Source organism: Castor canadensis, chromosome 5 (assembly GCF_047511655.1).
Source record: "Castor canadensis chromosome 5, mCasCan1.hap1v2, whole genome shotgun sequence".
In the NCBI taxonomy this organism is placed as follows: Eukaryota; Metazoa; Chordata; class Mammalia; order Rodentia; family Castoridae; genus Castor; species Castor canadensis.
In genome coordinates, this window is record NC_133390.1 from 166,915,221 (window position 1) to 166,934,786 (window position 19,566).

The 19,566-nt window shown below is 41.5% G+C and overlaps 2 protein-coding genes and 1 non-coding gene across 4 annotated transcripts in view; 2 read left to right on the top strand and 1 right to left on the bottom strand.

Annotated features, from left to right (window-relative positions):
* Positions 1-6,444, top strand: part of Ttpal (alpha tocopherol transfer protein like) — a 45,855-nt gene extending 39,411 nt beyond the window's left edge. Inside the window, exons 6-7 of one of the 2 annotated variants that reach the window (XR_012448271.1) lie at positions 2,353-2,451; positions 5,554-6,444. The gene's annotated coding sequence lies outside the window, so the exon portion shown is untranslated. Of the gene's footprint in view, positions 1-2,352; positions 3,436-5,553 lie in introns of those variants that run through there. The other variant, XR_012448270.1, reaches the window with a different exon arrangement.
* Serinc3 (serine incorporator 3) lies at positions 1,214-18,294 on the bottom strand. Its single transcript, XM_020173142.2, has 10 exons — positions 18,137-18,294; positions 13,842-14,003; positions 12,630-12,823; positions 11,542-11,621; positions 10,209-10,346; positions 7,385-7,554; positions 5,624-5,714; positions 4,653-4,833; positions 3,209-3,433; positions 1,214-2,145 (listed from the first exon to the last, which is right to left on the bottom strand). Exons 1-10 carry the CDS (start codon positions 18,173-18,175, stop codon positions 2,007-2,009), a joined length of 1,419 nt encoding a protein of 472 aa, XP_020028731.1. The 5' UTR covers positions 18,176-18,294; the 3' UTR covers positions 1,214-2,006.
* LOC141423512 (U2 spliceosomal RNA) lies at positions 16,827-17,017 on the top strand. Its single transcript, XR_012448375.1, has one exon. It is a non-coding gene; the product is annotated as a U2 spliceosomal RNA (small nuclear RNA).
* Positions 18,295-19,566: the final 1,272 nt, after the last annotated feature.

Genomic DNA, 19,566 nt, shown 5'->3' on the forward strand with positions numbered 1-19,566 from the left:
ACATCAGCCAAAGTGATGGCTAACAGTTTTCTTATGTCACTCTGAATATGCTTTCTGCTGCCTCAACATGAGGTTCAAACTCTCATGGGGGTTTTATAAAGCCTTTCATAACTTAGTTCCCCTATACTTCCTCCATTCTAGTTTTTGGTTTTTTTGTTTCTATTTGTTTTTGGTGGTACTGGGGCTTGAACTCAGGGCCTCACACTTGCTAGGTAGGCACTCTACCACATGAGCCACTACACCAGCCCTTTTTTGTGATGGGTTTTTTCAAGATAGGGTCTCAAGAACTATTTGCACTGGCTGGCCTTAACCTGCCATCTTCCTGATCTCTGCCTCCTGAGTAGCTAGGATTATAGGCATGAGCCATCAGTACTTGGACCATTCCAGTTTTACTGAACACTTTCCCATCTCATTGCCTTAACTATAGTTCTGTCTGCCCTTCAGCAATATCATCCAACTATCTTGTATCTCTCTAGCTGACTCCCAACAGCACTTTCTCTAGAAGTCCACTTTCTCCAGGAAGTGACACCCTGTACCCCAGAGATCGTTCTCTGTGATTCCAAAATCACAGCACTAACTCACCAAACTATAACCACCTGTCGGTTCATTTTTCACTCCCTCCAAACTCTTAAGTCCAAGAGGAAAGAGCACATGTCTGTCGTATTTAAAATCACAACTGAGAACCTACAGGGCATGGTATACAATAGAAACCCAGTAAATCTTTGTTGAAAAGACTGATTTATTCCATCTCCTTGTATGCTGCCTTTTGGGAACATGTTTTTGTTTGGCAGTACTGTGGTTTGAACTCAGGGCCTCATGCTTGCTAGGCGAGAGCTCTACCACTTGAGCCACACCCCCAGCTGGGGAATATGGCTCTTGACACTCCTTCACTGTCTCTTACCTCCCAAAGTCTTACCTAGAGAAGACATTTAGGATAGTTTCTGAATGAGTTTAAGTCTTGGCTGACTAGTCAAACAGTAAGTTTTAGAATGAACAAGAGTGTCCTGTTCTAAATGTGTGTGACTTGTTTCAAAACAACGATGAATGGTTGCTAGTTCAAAAAGCTACAGAATGAAAGGGCTTTCAGAAGCTGGGTGTGGTGGCTCACAACTATAATCCCAGCACTCAGGAGGCTGAGGCAGGAGGATCTCAAGTTCCAGGTCAACATGGGCTAACACAGAGACCTTGTCTCAAGAAAAAAAAAAGCTTAAGGTCTACTTTAATCAAATACCTTTATAGTGCAAATATAATAAATTTACATGCATTTTACTTTCACATACTCATAACAAGATCATTACATAGACACTACAATGCTTATCCCAGTGAGTCCTCATTTTAATCAAAACTACAAAGCACTTATTGAAATTAACCTATCTGGTAAAGCCACAGACTTGTTATCAAGCAGCATCAATGCTGTAGTATTAAAAAAGTAAATAAAGAAACTCAAGCTATAGATGTAGCAGTAGCCTTATTTGGCAGCTTTTCTGGGGAAGGACTCACATACATAATCCTCACCCAAGAAACAGGACGCTACACCTCTCTAAAGAGTGCACACTACATAGTGTGCCTGTATTACACTTAAGACCTTTGCAGAGGAAACGTATTAATGCATTATTTTTTTTGCTTTTTAAAGAGACTGCAATAGAAATATATTAAAGATAGTCTCAGATATCCAACATTCTTCTATATTATATTTTAAACCAAAGCTGTATGAACCTACAGATCTTTATAAAGAACTCTCTTCACAGCACAGCTGTAGTTTACTTTAAACACAAAAATGTTCCCTTGTGCTATATCCTTACAAGTAAACAAAATATACATACAAATGAAAAGTTCAGATTCTGCATCAAGCATTATTCAATCTTGCCTTTTGATATAAATCTGGATACAGTGAAATTTGCAAAGCGTTCACTTAATAGTTTAGTGGAAGCAAACTTAAATGGGTTATGGGTTTTCAGCGAAAGTAACCTTTCTGATCTTCAGCAGTGTCCTTGATACTTGGGAGTTCAGCTGAAGTCCCGACCCGTGAGGATGAGAGGAGCCACAAGGGTCCAGACATAAAGCAGGAGGCATGCCCAACTGGAACCCATCTTGACCCACACAGCTGGCCACTTGCTGGTCATGGTCTGGAAGTTGGCATCAGGGCTAAAAAAAAAAAAAAAACAAAAACCAAGAGATTTGGATAAAGAATCGTGGCATTAACATCCTATAGCACCCAACCAAGACCAAGAAACCCCCAGTTAGACTTGGCTAACCCCAGCAGGGTTCTTTATGGGGACCTGGGAAGCTGGTATTTTTAGTTATAATGAGCAAAAAACTCTGCCTCTCAAATGGCATTTTTCTTCTTACCAGCATGAAGACCCTGACTATTCATTGGGCAAGTTCTTCAGGATTATCTGGCTATTCTAATTATTGGCAAAAGTCAAGATTGAAAGTGGGTCTTTTCCGGAGGTGAGTATGAGTAGGATGGGGAAGGACATAAAGGGTGAATATGGTGGAAGTATTTTGTATCCATGTATGAAAGTAGAAGAATTAAGCCTGTTGTAATTGTTCTAAGGGAAGGAGGGGGGAGGAGGGAAAACAATGGAGGGGGTAACACTAAGATACATTGTAAACGCAAATGTAAATACCACAATACATGCCCCTATACAACTATTATGTGTTAATAAAAGAGAAAAAAAAAACAGTACTGGTAACACTTGAATAATGTCAATAGTGACAAAAAAGTCTAGATTGAAATGGCCTCCTTGAAACTTTCCTGCCGTAGCACATCATCACTGTCAGAAGATTAATTTGACATGATTCTGTAGGCTCAGAAAACAACCTGTGAACCAAGATGGGTTAGATTGCTTTTCTAACCATGTCATGATTTTCACTTTCAAATAATTCAAGTCTAGAAGTGCTCCCAATGATTTGCACTACAGAGAATTCCAACTGTGTTTTAAATGCTGAAGAAGAAAAAGTTCAGTGTTTCTAGTGATGTGTGGTGGCCACACCTGTAATCCCATACTGAGGAAGGAAGATTGTGAATTTGAAGCAAGCCTGGACCACATAGTGAAACCACCTCAAAAAAAAAAAAAAAAAAAAAAAAAAAGATTTAAAAACAGCACTGAACTCAGCTTCATTTTGAGTAAGAGAAGGGCTCTGTGCTCAACAATGGAAAAGCCTTTACAGACAGTCGGTCCACGGAGCTAAGTGGTCTTCCCACCTGTACCAGTTGGTCATGGTCATCATGATGTACAAGGAAGCAAAGCAGAGCATTAGGTGGAAAAAGGAGTAGCTGTACTGCACTCCCTCTTTTTCATTGTCCACCACCCGCCGAGGCTGTCCATCTTCTTCATCACTGGCTCCATTGGCAGTATCACCCAGGATCACACTGTCGCTCCCTGAGAGGGTCAGCTTGTTCACTTGGCTGTTGCTGGAGTTGCGGAAGCTGCAACGTGATCCCAAAGAAACAAATTAGAAGGGCCATTTTAGACAAACTGCTGCCTTTGGCCTGCATACGTGAAGGTTATTTCTGAGCTGCTCCCACTTTGGACACTGAAGGCCCTGTTTGAAGTTCTGACCTGCGGCCTGTTATTACAGGGCAGACAATGCTCACACCAGTTACTCCTCAGCTTGATTCCCAAAGCACACTATGCCCACACTGTCTGCTTACATTACTTCACAAGTGCTTCTTCTACGCTTGGAATGTACCACCCACCTAACCTCTTTCCCAGCTGACTCATCCCTCACTTCTCTGACTCAGTGCCATGGCCTCCAGAAAGCCTGCCTGACACCACCCATCCCTAGGCTGGGTTAGAAGCCTCTCCCACTTCCACATCTCCCTAGGTGTCCTTCTGCCCAGCACTTACCACTCCCACCTTACTGCTTTTCAAAGAACTTCTTAAAAATAGCCATAGGCATCTCTCATCTCTAGCACTGCAGATGCTCACTACAAGCATGCTGAATACACAAATGCACAGGAATAAAGGACAAAAACTACAATCGTTTTAATAGAGAAAAAGCATCTGACAAAATGTAATACCTTTTTCAGATACATACTCAACTCCAGAACCACAAAAAAATAAAACACTTAAAGAATACAGAATTTTTCCAACTGATAAAATAGATTAATGAAAAAAAAAATCACAGCTAACATTGTATTTAACATTCCAAGACTAAAAAACGCTTTCCCCTTAAAACCAGGAACACGGTAAGGCAGACAGACAAGCGGTCTACTACTGACTTACACCACCAATCCTAACATTTTTTTTTCTAACAAGATAACCAACCCAATTTTGAAACCCACCATTCTAGCTCCTCTAAGGTCAAGGGAAGATTTCATCTCCTATGTAAAGGAGAAGGTATCACTGTAAGAAAAACGGGAAGGAATCATTTGATGGGAGGATTTTGTTAATTTAAAAGATATACACATCTGGGTAGCTGAGGTTATTAAGTAAAGGACTTTTCATTAAAAACAGCTCAGATGAAAGGGCTGGCAGAGTGGCTCAAGTGGTAGAGTGCCTGCCTAGCAAAGGTGAGGCATGGAGTTCAAGCCAAAAAAAAAGCATAATTGTTTTAATTCCTCATCCTGGTTTTGAAAGCAAAATAATTTCTTCACTGTTATTACCAACTTTCACAAGAATAGTACAAAACACCTTTAAACTTACCTAGAATACATAAGGCAGATAAAAAAGACCAAAAGTCCCAAAAAACTCTCTGCATCCATAAAGTGCCCATTCACTGATGGTGGAGCAGAGGTGGGGACTACAGCAGTTGAATTTGCTGGAATCAGGGTTGGTGCAGTTATGTGTGTAATGATGCCCATCAAGTTGGGGTTGCAGGAACGATCTGAAAATGAGAAGCTTTTTATTGTCCTTAGTTACACCTTATCTTACTCCAAGAAAGAATCTGAGGGGTTGCCTACACACCATTCAGTGGTGATGGGAAATAGGAAAATGTCATACTTAAGAGATGGAAAACTCATCAGTCAGTAATGTGTGTGTTGCAGCCTGCAATTTGCTTTAAGCAAAAGAGAGCAACAGTATCTGTCAAATTTCATACATGTCAATCCTGATTACTCTGGTTTTGTAGTTTAACTGACAGATCTTTTTTAGTTCTACTGTGCCAATGCTTTGTACAGAAGTCATTCCTAGTTTTGTTTTTAACTTAGTTATTTAATATAATAAAAATTATCACTGGGGAGGGAGTCCTGCAATAACTGTTTGACCTTTTTGAGTTTACAGGATATCGTATTTAGAAATAATCCTGTAATAGCTGTAAAAGAAGATTCCCTGCTCTGCAAGAGAATTTTACAGGGTAAAATTCAATTAAATGACTTAAAAAAAAAAAAGGCCAAAACAAGGTTGCCCTAAGTCCAGAACCCTTAACTAGTGTGATTGAGTTCAGATTAAATAAAGCCTAGATTATCTAAGGGACTGCAGACCTTCAGGCTGCCAGCTATGAATGCATATGGGGACTAAAACATAAAAGGTAAGTTTCTGCAAACCTACAGTGAATGCTGTACATTTACATGTAATCTTCTGTTTGTTCCTCTGACATTTGCTCTAGCTCTAGTTTTTGCACCTACCAAAGGAGTGTTTTCCTACTTTCATCAAATGAGTTATTGAGAGTGCCTTACCAGGTTCGTTGGTCATGGCTGACCACGTGAGGTAGATGGTGTAGAGAGTGATGACAGAGGATTGCAGGAGGCCAGACCGAGGCTGGTGTTCCTATGGAATCAAAAGGAAAACAATGCCAGATGGATTGCAAGAGCTGACTTTATAAAAACCTATGTATTTTCCTGGGATTCACCGAATCATTAACTGAGAACCTTCTGATTCTGCTTGCCAGTTGAAAGATTACAAGTAACCCTTCAGTATGAGTTAACTTACAAAAGAATTAACAAAGACAAAGCACTTACTACTGGCTCTCAAGGCATTTCATAATCCCGAAATTCTGCAGCACAAAGGCTTTGGTTTTCTAGTCCCATGGTGTACAGCAAAAGTCTACACTCAGCTCTTCCGCTGAGTAGCCAGGTGACCCACCACTCGTTTGAGACTTCAGTTTTCTGAGACGGGGTCTCATTATGTCGCCCAGGCTGCTTCAAACTCCAGGACTCAAGGGACTCTCATGCCTCAGACTTGTAAGTACTTGGGACGATAGGCATGCTTGTCACACCTGGCTAGTTTTCTTAATCCTTTTTTGGGGGGCAGTGCTGGGGCTTAAACTCAGGACCTCACGCTTGCTAGGCAGGTGCTCTATCACTTGAGCATACTGGGTTTCCCGAGGCAGAGAACTGCAAACTATTTGCCTCGGGCTGACTTCGAATTGTGATCCTCCTGATCTCTGCCTTCTGTGTAGCTAGGATTACAGGCATGAGACTCCGGTGCCTGGTGTTTTCTCACTCTTAGGCTACTTTGTTCACTTTGAAAAGGAAAGGTGAGGTCTACATGTTCTTTCCAGTATCTAAAACTTCATGGAATTTTAACACATTGTATTTTCTGAGGGTGGGTGGGGTTCCTGGGGATTGAATTCAGGGATTTGTGCATGTTAGACATGCATAATACCACTAAGCTACACTCCTCGTCCTGAATAGTATTTTAAAGAGGAAACTTGAGAGCAGTTTTGTTTTTAAATATTAAAATCAGGGCCAGGTATGGCAGCTCATGCCTGTAATCCCCAGAGGGATTGGGAGGATTGCGGTTCAATGCCGGCCTGGGCAAAAGTTTAAGAGAGCCCTCTCACTCAATAAGATGAATGTGGTGGACCATACCTATGATCCCAGCTATACGAGAGGCTGTGGGTAGGAGGACTGAGGTCCAGGCTGGCCCAGCCAAAACAATGAGACCCTACCTAAAAAATAGCTAAAGTAAAAAGGGATGATGGGGACAGGGCTCAAGTGGTAGAGCACCTGCCTAGCAAGTGCAAGGCCCCAAATTCAAACCCCAGTACTGAGAAAAAAAATTAAAATCAATTGTTCTTTCTAGTTTAACCCTTAAAATACCATGGCTAATGACTTCATAAAAACCATTCTTGAAATGCTTTTACAAGAACTCTAAATTCTCCAGTTACCTAGGGTTTTAGTTTTGGTTTTGTGGTACCGGGGTTTGAACTCAGAGCTTAATGCTTGCTAGGCAGGTGCTCTACCTCTTAAGCCACATCTCCAGCCCTACCTAGCTTTTTTAATGACAAGGAAAACAATTTAATTATGATACAGGTACTCAATAGCAAAGTATATGATTACTAAGTTATAATTATGAAAACATTACTATAATATGGAAAATTATTTAAGTGGGGAAACTTAAATTCAATAAAAGGTTACCCATGTTTTTAAGTTTAGCATAAAAAAAAAAAAAAAAAGAAATCTTTCATGGGACAAAGAAGCAGGAAACAACCATACCTGAATTTTTGGGTGGATAGATATGATAGAAACCACAAGGCAAAGAATCAAGTTAATACTGATGAAGAACTTGTTTTCTGTGCAGCTATCTGGTTTGGTGTAGAATTTGTACAGCAGTCCCACGGCAATGATTGCGACGGCATAAAAGAAGCTTGTAACAGAGAGTAAAGCTGAAAAAAAAAAGAGAAACCAAGATGAATCCCCACAATTCTAACGAACTTCTATAATGAAGACCTAACACTATATAAAAGCAAAAAGGCATTAACTTAACTCATTCTTATGCTGGCCAGTAATTTACAGCAAAATTTCAGAAGCCAAATTCCAAAGTCCACCAAGCAACTGAATTTACAACCTGGATTACCTGTCTTGGTTTTATGGATTGGATGACCATATATTTGTTCATTCTAGCTCAACTAAAATGTTAACTACTTGCAACCTCAATAATTCCTGAGTCCTCAAAATAACACAGGTTCAGACCTAGGCATGGTGGTGAACACCTGTAATCTCAGCACTCAGGAGGCTGAGGCAAAAGGACCGTGAGCTGCAGGCCAGCCTGGAATATGTAGACTGTATCAGACACACACACAAAAAAAAGCATAAAAAGGCATCTTTTTGAGACACTACTTCTGCAGCTGCTGCCTACCTACCTAAACCTGCTTCTCAACACAAAAAAAGAGAGACTACCTCACTGGGCTGGGAAAGTGGCTCGTCTGCTATTTTGTAGTATCTTCAGAAATGTCTCTTTCCATTTACATGGATAGCTGGGCTTGGTGACACACAACTGTTATCCCAACACATGGGAGGCTAAGGACAGGAGAATCATGGGTTTAAGGCCAGCCTGGGCTTACAAAGAGAAAAACCTGTCTCAAAAAACAAAACAAAACCAAATGACAAAATTCACATGGATAATCAACAATTGGCTCTGTAACTCTGAATTTAAAAAAACATGAACCAGCATATAATATACTAAGTAAAACTTGTTTTTCAAGGTACAGACTTACTTAAGAAAATGTTCTACCTATCTCAATGGATTTCCGTGTTTAAAATTAAACGTGACAGAACATCTGCCTAGCATGTACAAGGCACTGGGCTGAACCCCCAGCATTGCCAAAAACTTTAATCAAATTTTCTACTGCAAGCTACTAGTACAGTTCTTAATGTTTTTCCATCTGCATATTCAAGATTTCTCTTACACAACTCATTAAATATTAAATTCTTCTAGAGTGGTGTAACCCAAACTGGTCTGGTTTATTTTTTTTCCTGAAGACAATCTTGCTATGTAGACCAGGCTGACCCAAACTTGTGATCCTCCTGCCTAGTCTCCAAGTGCTAGGTATGTACCACCAAAACTAGACCAAAATGTATTTTTTAAACTTAAAATAAAAGAAACTAGAGAAAACACAGTAATAAACAGGTAAAAACAAAATTTTTTTTAGTCTGAAAAAAAGTAAAAGGGGAGTTTAGGGATTCCCAGCTCAAAGTGTGTAATACATTAAAAAGGAAGCATATTACACCTATTTTTAAAATATGATTTGGCCTTGCCTTTTTTAATACACGAAAGACACATAAATACATTGAAAAAATGGAAGAAAACAGACTAGTATGTTAACAATGAGTAGTAATTATTAGATAGATGGGACTATGGGGGAATGCTTTCTTTTTTGGTGCTGGGGATTGAACCCAGGGCCTTGCACAGGCCAGGCCCTGTTTTCTTTTGTGATTTTCTGTTTTCCAAGTTCTTGACAGAGAGCATCTATTACTTATAATGGGGGAGGGGCCAGGGATGAAGAATCTCAAGGTTGCCAGGCACCAGTGGCTCACGCCTGTAATCCTAGCTACTCAAGAGACAGAGAGCAGGAGGATTTCGGTTCAAAGCCAGCGGTGGCAAATAAATTTGCAAGACCCGATCTCGAAAGTACCTAACACAAAAGGGCTGGTGGAGTGGCTCAAGGTGTAGGCCCTGAGTTCAAGCCACACTAAAGCAAAAAAAAGAATCTTACTCATTCATTCATCCATTCTTTCACCAGGCTGGCCTGGAACTCACAGTGTAGAGTCCAGGCTGGCCTCATACTCCAAATTCTCCTTCCTTAGCCTCCTGAGTGCTGGCATGTGCTATCACATGCCTGGCTCTCAACTGTTACTTTGTACCTGGTTGGGCTGTTGTCCCTAATGAGTAGAGGGCTCCACAGTCCCTCCCCATCATTGAAAGATGTAAGTCCTATCTCAACCTAGAAATTTGAAGCATCCTTTTCCCTCTAGAAAGGTTTTACAAAAGGTGTGGAGTCACACTCTCATTAAAGCAATAAAGACTGCATCCTCATCTGCCTGAAATTTGTGGGTAGCTGTCCCACATGTAAAACCTACCTGAGTTCCCTGTCCATGGAAACAAGGTTATCAAAACCAGAATTATGCTGCCACGTGTAACTACTTTCCCTCATCTAAACATGGGTACTTACATTTCAAATCTCAAAATAAATTGGGAGAATCCAGTGACTTAAAATATCTGCTACTCTCTTCCAATAATGCATAGAATTCATTAACTTACTCAACTGGGAATTTTTTTTTTTTTTTTTTTTTTTTTTGAGATGGGGCAACTATTTGCCTGGGCTGGCCTCAAACCATGATCCTCCAGATCTCAGCTTCCCAGGAAGCTAGGAATATAGCTGTGAGCCAATGGTTCCCACTCCAGACTTACAGGGCTTTTTTTTGTTTGTTTGTTTTTAAAAGCAGCTCTCTATTGGGAATTTATATAGTTAAATCACTGGTGATTTCACTGTACACCCTACTTAATATATGGCTCTCAGAAGTGAGTTTAGATACTTACCAGCATACCAGACCCTTGGGTTTCCTTCTTCCATGTGATTTACCCATAATTCATTCCAAGAATGAGCAAAGTCTACTAACAGCACCAGCTGAATGAGGATGAACAAAGCGGCCCCTGTCATGCCAACACCAAACCAGACTGCAAACCAAGAGAGCAGTTATTCTTTACCACAGGAGCAACATTTCAGATTACAGCTCAACAATCTGAACAGATTTCAAGTGAGAGCCAGTAAAGACATTCTGTCTCCAGTAGTACAACAGACTACTACAAGTCTAAAATCAAGGCATTCTCTGAGAAGTGTCCTTTCAGGTTTCAGACCTTTCTAAGGGAGCCAGGAAGCAACATTCCAAATGGTTCATAAACTTTTTCCTTACTTGGGGGTGGGGAACAGAGATAACCGGGGAATTTCTCAGTGCCACCTGATGTCATGTTAAGAAAGCAAGTTAAACAGGATCATAAAACTTGTAAGACCTCGTGTTGTCAAACTTTCTGATTAGCTTAGTTTTGCCAAGTAAGAAAATAAACTATTAAAAACACTAGCAGAAGATTAAGAAATGGCTAGTGGAGTGGCTCAAACAGTAGAGAGCCTGCTTAGCAAAATTAGGCCCTGAGTTCAATTCCCAGTACCCTGGGAAAAAAAAAAGATTCACAAAAGTTTTTAACAGGAACTGCAAAAGGGAAAAACTTTTTGTACAGCCAGCTTGCCTGCTGGCCGGTTTACTCTGCTTGTTGATTTAAACCGACATTCTTTCCCTCTTTGCCTAAATGCTACAGAATCCAAGATTAACTCCCTTTGTTCTCTAATTAGTCTAGGCGGCTCTCTACCTCTCATCTCTTTCTGACCACAAGAGCAGTAAACCTGCCAGCCAAGACATACAGCTTCAGAAAAGTGGTGCTGGACACCTGCAGAATCAAGGCCAGTAGTCATGGTGAACATGCATCTGGTCATGCAGTCAAACTGAGCCCCTGAACTCCCCTTTAAAAGGCGACATTAATCTTTCACAAGTGGGATGACAGAGCTTTAAAGAGGTTCACTCTCCCTGTCCTCTTTGATAAATAACAAACCTTATTTCCTTCTCAAAACTCTGCTCTCATTATTTGTAAATGGTTAATGGCACTGGGGCCAAGGGACTGGTTTTCTGATAACAAGATGAGAAATGAGCCGAATGCCTTATGGCTTTAAATCACAATCATAATATTAACAGTAAGTCATAAATGGACACTGTATCTCATTTAATGGCCAATTCCACAAAAGCCACTGATGGAAATGTTCCGAAGCCAGTCAGTCACCTGTAGAGCTTGTATGTACTAACCCCACAGAAGTGAGCCATACCTGAGGTGAAGGGGCCCCCTGGGATGTAGAAAGATCCAACCATTATGCCAACAATGGCAGCAATTTTGAAGAACCAAAACCTATGAAAATATAAAAATGCACTTATGAAGTACAGACTTTCATCCTTATAATGAGAAAAATGAACTTGTGAATGTAAAAATAGTCTTAACAGTCTTTCCGACATGACTGTCTAGGCTCGTTTCTTCATCTGGCATAAGGCTACTTCATTCAATATTTCACACAAAGTACATTAGCATAGAAAATAAGTCATTCACATTCATGAGAGAAACGTATACATTTAAGACTCTCCCTACTTTTAGGACTTAAAGGTAAAGACTTTTCTAGAATTATGAGGAATTTAATAGTGTTAACTATACAAAGAACTACTAACTATCATACTTTTGAGAAAAATTATCACCAAATCCTCCATTTATAACCCAGGACAGAAATACCTTGCCCATAATAACACAGTTCATTACTGGCAAAGCCAGGACCAAAAATGACTCTGAGTCCATAGTCTTTTGCAACTATCCTGCGTGACAGACGCAAACTATCAGGCTTTAGAAATGGACAGGACCCTAAGCTTCAATTCTAGCTCCAACCCTCCCTCGCTGAAAGACCTCAGGCAACATATATAACTTTCTCAAATGCAATTACTGCATCTATATAACCAGGGGGTGATAATACATACAAAGGTTACAAAACTTCCTTTAGTTTTTAAATGAGAAATATTTGTAAAGGGGTCACAAGTGGTCCGGAGTAGGAAGCAACTGAACATGCAAATGAGCAGTGTGTGTGTGTTTATCTTTTTTGTGTGTTGTTTCAATATATTAGGTGCACAATAATAACGCAGGCACTTGAAGGAAAAGCATTTAAAAAAAAAAACCAAGACAATTCCCATTCCCTCCACACATTTACAGGGCTCCAAATTATAATGAAACAATTTTACTTCTATTAGTTCTTCTAATAGCCAGAACTACAGCTGGGCCACTGATTTACATCCTCCATCGCTTCCATTCCTTCCATTCCATTAACTGCTGAAGGAAACCACACCATAACATCACAAGTTAATAATCAGTCTTACGTACCCATTGTGTATTGCTGCTCTGGGATCTTTACTTGTTTTGATTTTTAACATGAGCAAAGAGAAGACAAAGAAAAAGATAGCCAAGGCAAAGCTGATCCGATAGACAGCTTTATAACCAACCAGCACATCGCAGTCTTTACCCGCCTTTATATCTGCTACCTTGACTTGAAATTCCCCTTCACAGAATCCAGGAATCTGCAGAGAAAAAAGCAATTTCAATGCTATGGGAATACTCATATTATTTTATCCCACTGTAGGAAAGCCTAGATTTATAAAACTGACCACTTTACTTTTTTTATTTCTTTTTTTTTTGGTGGTACTGGGGTTTGAACTCAGGGCCTCATACTTGCTATTTAAGTGCTTTATCATTTGAGCCACTCCACCAGCCCCAAACTGACCACTTCAGCAACCACAAGTCTCTCTGACTTCCAATTAACTAGTAATCATGTTCCCAAACAGTGTAAGTAACTTGGATTCAAGAAATAAAAATGAGCTTTAGGGTTATACCTATAATCCCAGTACCTGGGAAACTGAGGCAGGAGGACTGCAAATTCCACTTCGGACTACATAGTAAGTTCGAGGCTAGTCATGGAAACTCAGAAAAACCTTGTCTCGAGGCAATAAAAAGAGTTAGGAGTATAGCTCAATGGCAGAGTACCTGCATATTATGGGAGAGGTCCTGGGTTCAATCCTCAGTGGTGCCCCTCCCCCTTTGCAAGACAGTGCGCTTTTCTAATCTAGTGACTTTCTCATCTGATTTTCCAACTATAACAGACTCCTTGCGAAGGCAAGGAGCTAGTCTAGCTTAAAGCTTAAACTTACAAGGCAAGGAAATGTAGTGGGGTCACTTTTAAGTTGTTTTCTATGGGTTGTTAGGCTATAGCCTGACTACCTTTATGGAAATGGAATAATATCTCATATTCTATCTTAGCCACACCCCAAAATAATTTAAGGCAGGCATGATGGTGCACAACTGTAATCCCAGCACTTGGAGGTGAAGGCAAGAGGATCATGAGTTTGAGGCTATTGTGGGCTACACAGCAAACCCTGTCTCAAAAACCTAAAATAATAAGGATGGTAATAGTAATAATAAACCCAAAATTGCAATGATTTTGATTGATGGTAATAGTAAGAATGATTAGAACCAAAATATCACAAAAGATACAAGTAGTAAAAATTGCCAGTACATTAAGAGTGCTGACACTCTGCTTACCTTCTTCAGTTCATTCTCTATCCTTTCTGTCCGCATGATAACGGATACAACAGTGCCCAGGAGGAGAATAAAAGCATAGATCAATCGAGTCACAACGGAATTCTTACTGTTGGGACAGCAACTGCACAGCAAGCAGGATGCACCACTACAAAGGCATGGAACCTGTCATAAGAACATCACGGGTCAGTTGAGTGTGGTGACTCACACTTGTAATCCTAGACTTGGGAGACAGAGATTGGGAGGATCGTGGGTCCAGGCTGGCCCATGCATAAAGCAAAACCCTCTCTCAAAACTAATCAAAACAAAAACAGCTGGAGATGTACTCAAGTGGTACAGCATTGCCTGGGCAAGCGGGAGGCCCTGACTTCAACCCACTGGTATGGGGAGGAAAAGAGGGGAGGGGACCAAACCAAACCATGGGTCATTTGAGATCTCTTCATTACAAAGATGTTGCAGAGTAGAGGATGCAGCAAACCAGGGTATGACCATTTTAAATGAATTACATGGTTTACAGGCATGGGCTTCCCAGACCTGGTGGCACACACCTGGAATCCCAGCACCCAGGAGGAGGCAGAAGGATCATGAGTTCAAGACCAGCCTCACGTACAAGACCAGCAGATGTAAATAATGTACAACTGTGGTCTTAAAACTCCCTCCCAATAATAAGCTTTACTTTTCACAGAAAGTACCTTGTCCACACAAGGGTTTTTACCTTCACCAAGCTTTTTATGGTTTGGAGCAAGCTGCTAACCTTATCATTTGTAAAATGAACCTAATACCACCTTCCTGAACAAGGTTATTATGTGAAGAATGACACGGTATCAGGTATATAAAACACACAGCATAAGGCTTGACTTAGAAAGGTCTCAATGTCATTAGTTGTTATTACTTGTAATTGTAACAAGAAGAAGAAACAGACCAGTCAGTCTATGTTTAAAAGTTCAAAATCTATAAATGGTAATAGAAGTCTATAAATGGTAATAGAAATTTGGATGTCTTGAAGCCAAAATCAGTTTTATTTTTTCTTCATTCTCACAGACTTGTCTCATTTTAGCAAATTTTTGCCTGAACAATTCAAACAATTTAGTAGCAATTGCCTACTATTTGCTATGAACTGAACTGTGTTTCCCCCAAAATTTGTATGTTGGATTCCTAATCCCCAGTACCTCAGATTGTGACCTTATTTGGAAATAGGGTCACTACAGGTATAGTTAGATGAGATTATAGTAAAGCAGTGTGGGCAGGAGATTCAATGTGACTAGTGTCATAAAAAGGAGAAATTTGGACACTGTTTTACAATACAGGGACAGCCATATGAAGACAGATCTACAAACCACAGAATGTTAAAGACTACCAGCAAACCCACCAGAAGATAGGAAAGATTCTTCCCTCACTAACCTCAGAAGGAGTTTAGTGCCACCTTAATCTCAGACTTACAGTCTCCATAACTGAGACAATAAATTGCTGTAGTTAGCCAGGTGCTGGTGGCTAATGCCTGTAACCCTAGCTTCTTGGGAGGCTGAGCTCAGGAGGACTGCAATTCGAGGCCAGCCTGGACAAAGAGCATGTGAGACCCCTACCTCCAAAATAACCAGAGCAAAACAGACTAGAGGTGTGGCTCAAGTGGTAGAGCACCTGCTTTGCAAACAGCAGCCCTGAGTTCAAAAACCAGTCCCACAAACATAAATAAATAGCTGCTGTTTGCCACCCAATCTGTGGTATTGTTGTTAGAGTCCTAGCAAACTAAGACACCTCCTTACTAATCTACAACTGTCATGAGAGTGTAAATACCTTGGGGAGGGGGTGAAGGAAAGACCTTTAGTGTAGTATCTTTTCTACTTTCTTGTAGTAAGAAATCAGTGAATATCTGCACAACAAACCTGCCCTATTATGTATTATGTCATTTCCCTATTTCACTAAAGGACAGCTTAAGCCAAAAACCTGGCATCATCCTGGATGCCTTCCCTTTTTCCAAACTCCTCATCAAATCTGTTAGCACATCAATTTGATCCTCAAAATATGTCCAGGATCTGATCCCTTTCATGGCACCTTTAACTCTGACTTTGGTCCAAGCCACTACTATGACTCTCATCTGGATTAAATGCAAAAGCTCCTGTCTCACTGCTGTAGTGAATCATTTGCAACCCCTAAAATGGAAGACTATTTTAAGCTGAACATTTGAAATTCAAGAGATGCTGGGGATGAGTTTTTGGTCTAGCGGTGTAGCTCAGTAGAAGAGCACCTGCCTAGCATATACCATGCCCTGTCTAAGAGCCTAGGTTAGATTCCCAACACTGCAAAATGAAAAAGCCTTCTCAGAAGTTTCCCTCACCTAACAGCAGTCACTTCTGAGACATGGGCTGCCATAAATTCCCTTTCCAGGGGAGCTTAAAACTCCTCGTGAAGGCTGAGTATGGATCAAGTGGTAGAACACCTGCCTAGCAAGTGCGAGGCCCTGAGTTCAAACTCCAAAACACAAAACAATACAAAACAAAACTTCCCATGAAGAACTCTCATGTCTGGGCAAGCACTATCACAAATCTTATCTTCCATTTATTCTCCTAAAACCTTGTTTGTCCTTACAACAGAAGCTTCTGTCTGCTCCCCCCTTTCCGCTACTAAGTCAGGGATATAAGCCACAAATTCTAATTACCCCTTTGAGTTATTTGTCACCAAGCACTTCTGTGTGTGTATGTCTTGCACACATAAACTCTTTTAGAAAAAAAATTTAAAACAACCCAGACATGGTGGTGCACATGTGTAATCCCAGCACTTAAGAGGCTGAAGCAGGAGCATCTCAACTTCATGACCAGCCTGGGCTACACAACTAGATGGGTCACTGTTTCAAAACAAAACAACAACAAAAAACCCCCACAAAAGTCTTTAACAACCCATTAGACCAGGCTGGGGTATAGCTCAGTGCCAGCATAAGCGACCTTGGTTTAATTCGCAACACACCAAAAAGATAAAACTGAAAACATGTCCATTGCTTCTCAGCCTTTTGGATCGGATCAAGTACCGTATCTGCTCTTGCCAGTGTAGTATGTGACATGTTCTCTATCTGAGGACGATATATTGCATGCATTTTTGGAGTAGGAGGTAAGACTAGGAGCTGGCTCCATCTACACCATGCACTGACCTGGTATTACAGTATCTCCAGGTATGGCACACGATACGGACAGACAGACAGACATCTTATAAGATCATATAATGGATATCTGCACAATTTGGCTTCTTGTTACCTTTGTGTGTGTGTGCGTGCATGTAGCAGTGCTGGAGATTAGAGATGAAACCCAGGACCTCTAGCACCACAGGCAAGCGCTTTCTCTACTACTATTCTCACTCACTCCACTCTCTGGTATACTAAACTCCTTGCTGTTCCTCCTGAATAAAAGGATTAACAAAATGCAAAAATGATTTGTAGATACAGATGCCTGGGTAGCATCAATTCAAATCTTAAATTCTAAACCAAAGCCAAAATATTCTGTCCCTAAGAAATAGTAGTGAAATGTGCCGAGATTTAATCCTTGATCAATTACACCCCGCTGGGAAATTAGGAAATAATAAATGATTTCAAAGAACCTCGATTCTCTTGAAACAAGTTTGTGAGAAAATTCAACGTATTCTTCTCCAGACCCCAGAGTTTTCTTTGTACGAAGTGATTCCTTTCATTTATTTACTTATCTTCACAACAGCTCTCCCGGGAAACAATAAGGTGTTTATCCTCACAGATAAGTGACATGGAGAGGTCACAAAATGTTGAATAATAAGCTACAGACTGTTCCTTCCATCAGAGCTGCAGCAGAACTCAAGTCAAAAAATCCTAGTTCTGCCACATACTCCCAAGCTACGGAACAAGATTATTCAAGCCTCCCAAAACTAAATGACGCCACCTTCAGAACGGCTTCAAAACGAACCAAAGAGCCCCCGCCTAGGGAGCTCTCATTCCTTGATCCTCCTCCAGCTCCAAAGCTACCCAGAGTCCGGAAGGTTTGCGGGGGCGGGGCAACCGCAATGGTAAACAATGGCGGTTTGACCTCGCACATTCCTCCACTAACGCCGAAGGCGCGTCGAGACGCCACGTCCTGACCTGAGGATGTCGCAGACTGGGGCCTGGACCGTCTCCCCCCGACCCCCCCCACAAAAAAACAAAAAAAACCTCGCGGCCCCGGCCTACCCACTTCTCCCAGCGGCCTCTGGGATCGAGGCCCGTTCGGGTCGGGTCGGTTCTTGGAGCTCCCTAATGCCCTGCCCCAAATCGAAGGTTTGGAGAGGACGCAAGACTCCGAACTCACCCAGCTGGCAAGAGAGAAGACGCCCAATACAGCCCCCATGGTGACGCCGGTGATGGAAGCAGCCGGCCAGGAGGCTTCTTGCGCTGGCAGTGACTGCTCGCCAAGGCGTCGCCCCAGAAACCCCACGGTTTCCCAGGCCGGAAGTACGGCCCACCCTTCGCAGGATGCGTAGATCGCGTCACTGCGTGACCCCGCCCACCACCCTCCGTCGCAGCTGCCCACGCATAGTCATTGGTTGAGACGGAAGGCGGGGCTACCCAAGAGGGGAAGGCGGGGCTGAGTGTGCCGGTAATGGAGGGGCTGCGAGGACTTGGCTCCTTAACCTCGCGTGAATTGGCTTAGAACTTACGAGTAAAGTGGGGTTGGGGAGTGGGGTCGCACTGGGTCCACCGAGAGACACAGTGTCAACCCAGTGATACTGAAGAAGCTGCGTCTCTTATTAAAGATGCAGCAGCCTGTTTTACCTTGGTTGACTATGAAACTAATTTTGGACTGAAGGCCCAAACTCCTGAGATTCCATATTCCAGTTTAGCTACCCGCCTGTAAACGCCAAATAAAAGAGGCATGGTGAATGCAGAGAAAGGAGATTTATTACATGGCTGGGGACATGTGGTGGGAAGAGGCAGAGTAAGCACTCAGTGCATCTTCAGACATGATGAGCTATAGGTTTAAGTAGACAAAAGAACAGGGGGCAGGGGACAAAGGTATGCATTGTTAAACATTCCCAGTCACAGGTGTGGTTTTGTTAGTCTCCTTGCTGGCAGTCTTGGTCAGGCAAGTGGTCTGGTGGTCTGGTCCAGTTCTGGGAAGTTATCACCTGGAGGGAGTAATCTGGTTCCTGTTTGAGAGGATGTGAATTGTCCTCACTTAGGAGGGTGGCAGCTTCAGCTGGCTCTGGTTCCTTGTCATAAAGATGTTATCAGTTCTGTCCTTTCTGGAATCCAAGGTGATCACAAAGTGACTGTAAAGAGAACAGCTTAAAGCAAAGACATACAAAATGGAGGCAAGGATGCCAAGCTTCTCCTGTTGTGTGCCCAAGTAAGGAGTCAGTGCTTTTCAACAAAAGCAATTTGAATGCCTCTTACAAGTAGATTGTGATGGTGGGGAGATGGAACGTTGAAGGTCCAGAGCCAAAATCACCTTGGGGTTATTTTAAGCTAATGAATAATTAAATGAGACTGGAGTGGCTCAAGTGGTAGAGCACCTGCCTAGCAAGCAGGTAAGCCCTGAGTTCAAACTCCAGTACTTCAAAATTAAATGAATATAATAATAATTAAATGATAACCATTTACTTTAACTTTTGTATATGACCTAACATGCTTGTAGCTAATAGATCAGTGTCTCCAAAGGTATCACTAAGCTTAGCAGATCTTTAGTCTCCACCAAACCTAAAGGTAGGAATGCTGTAATATCTGAAACCTGAAGAAGAA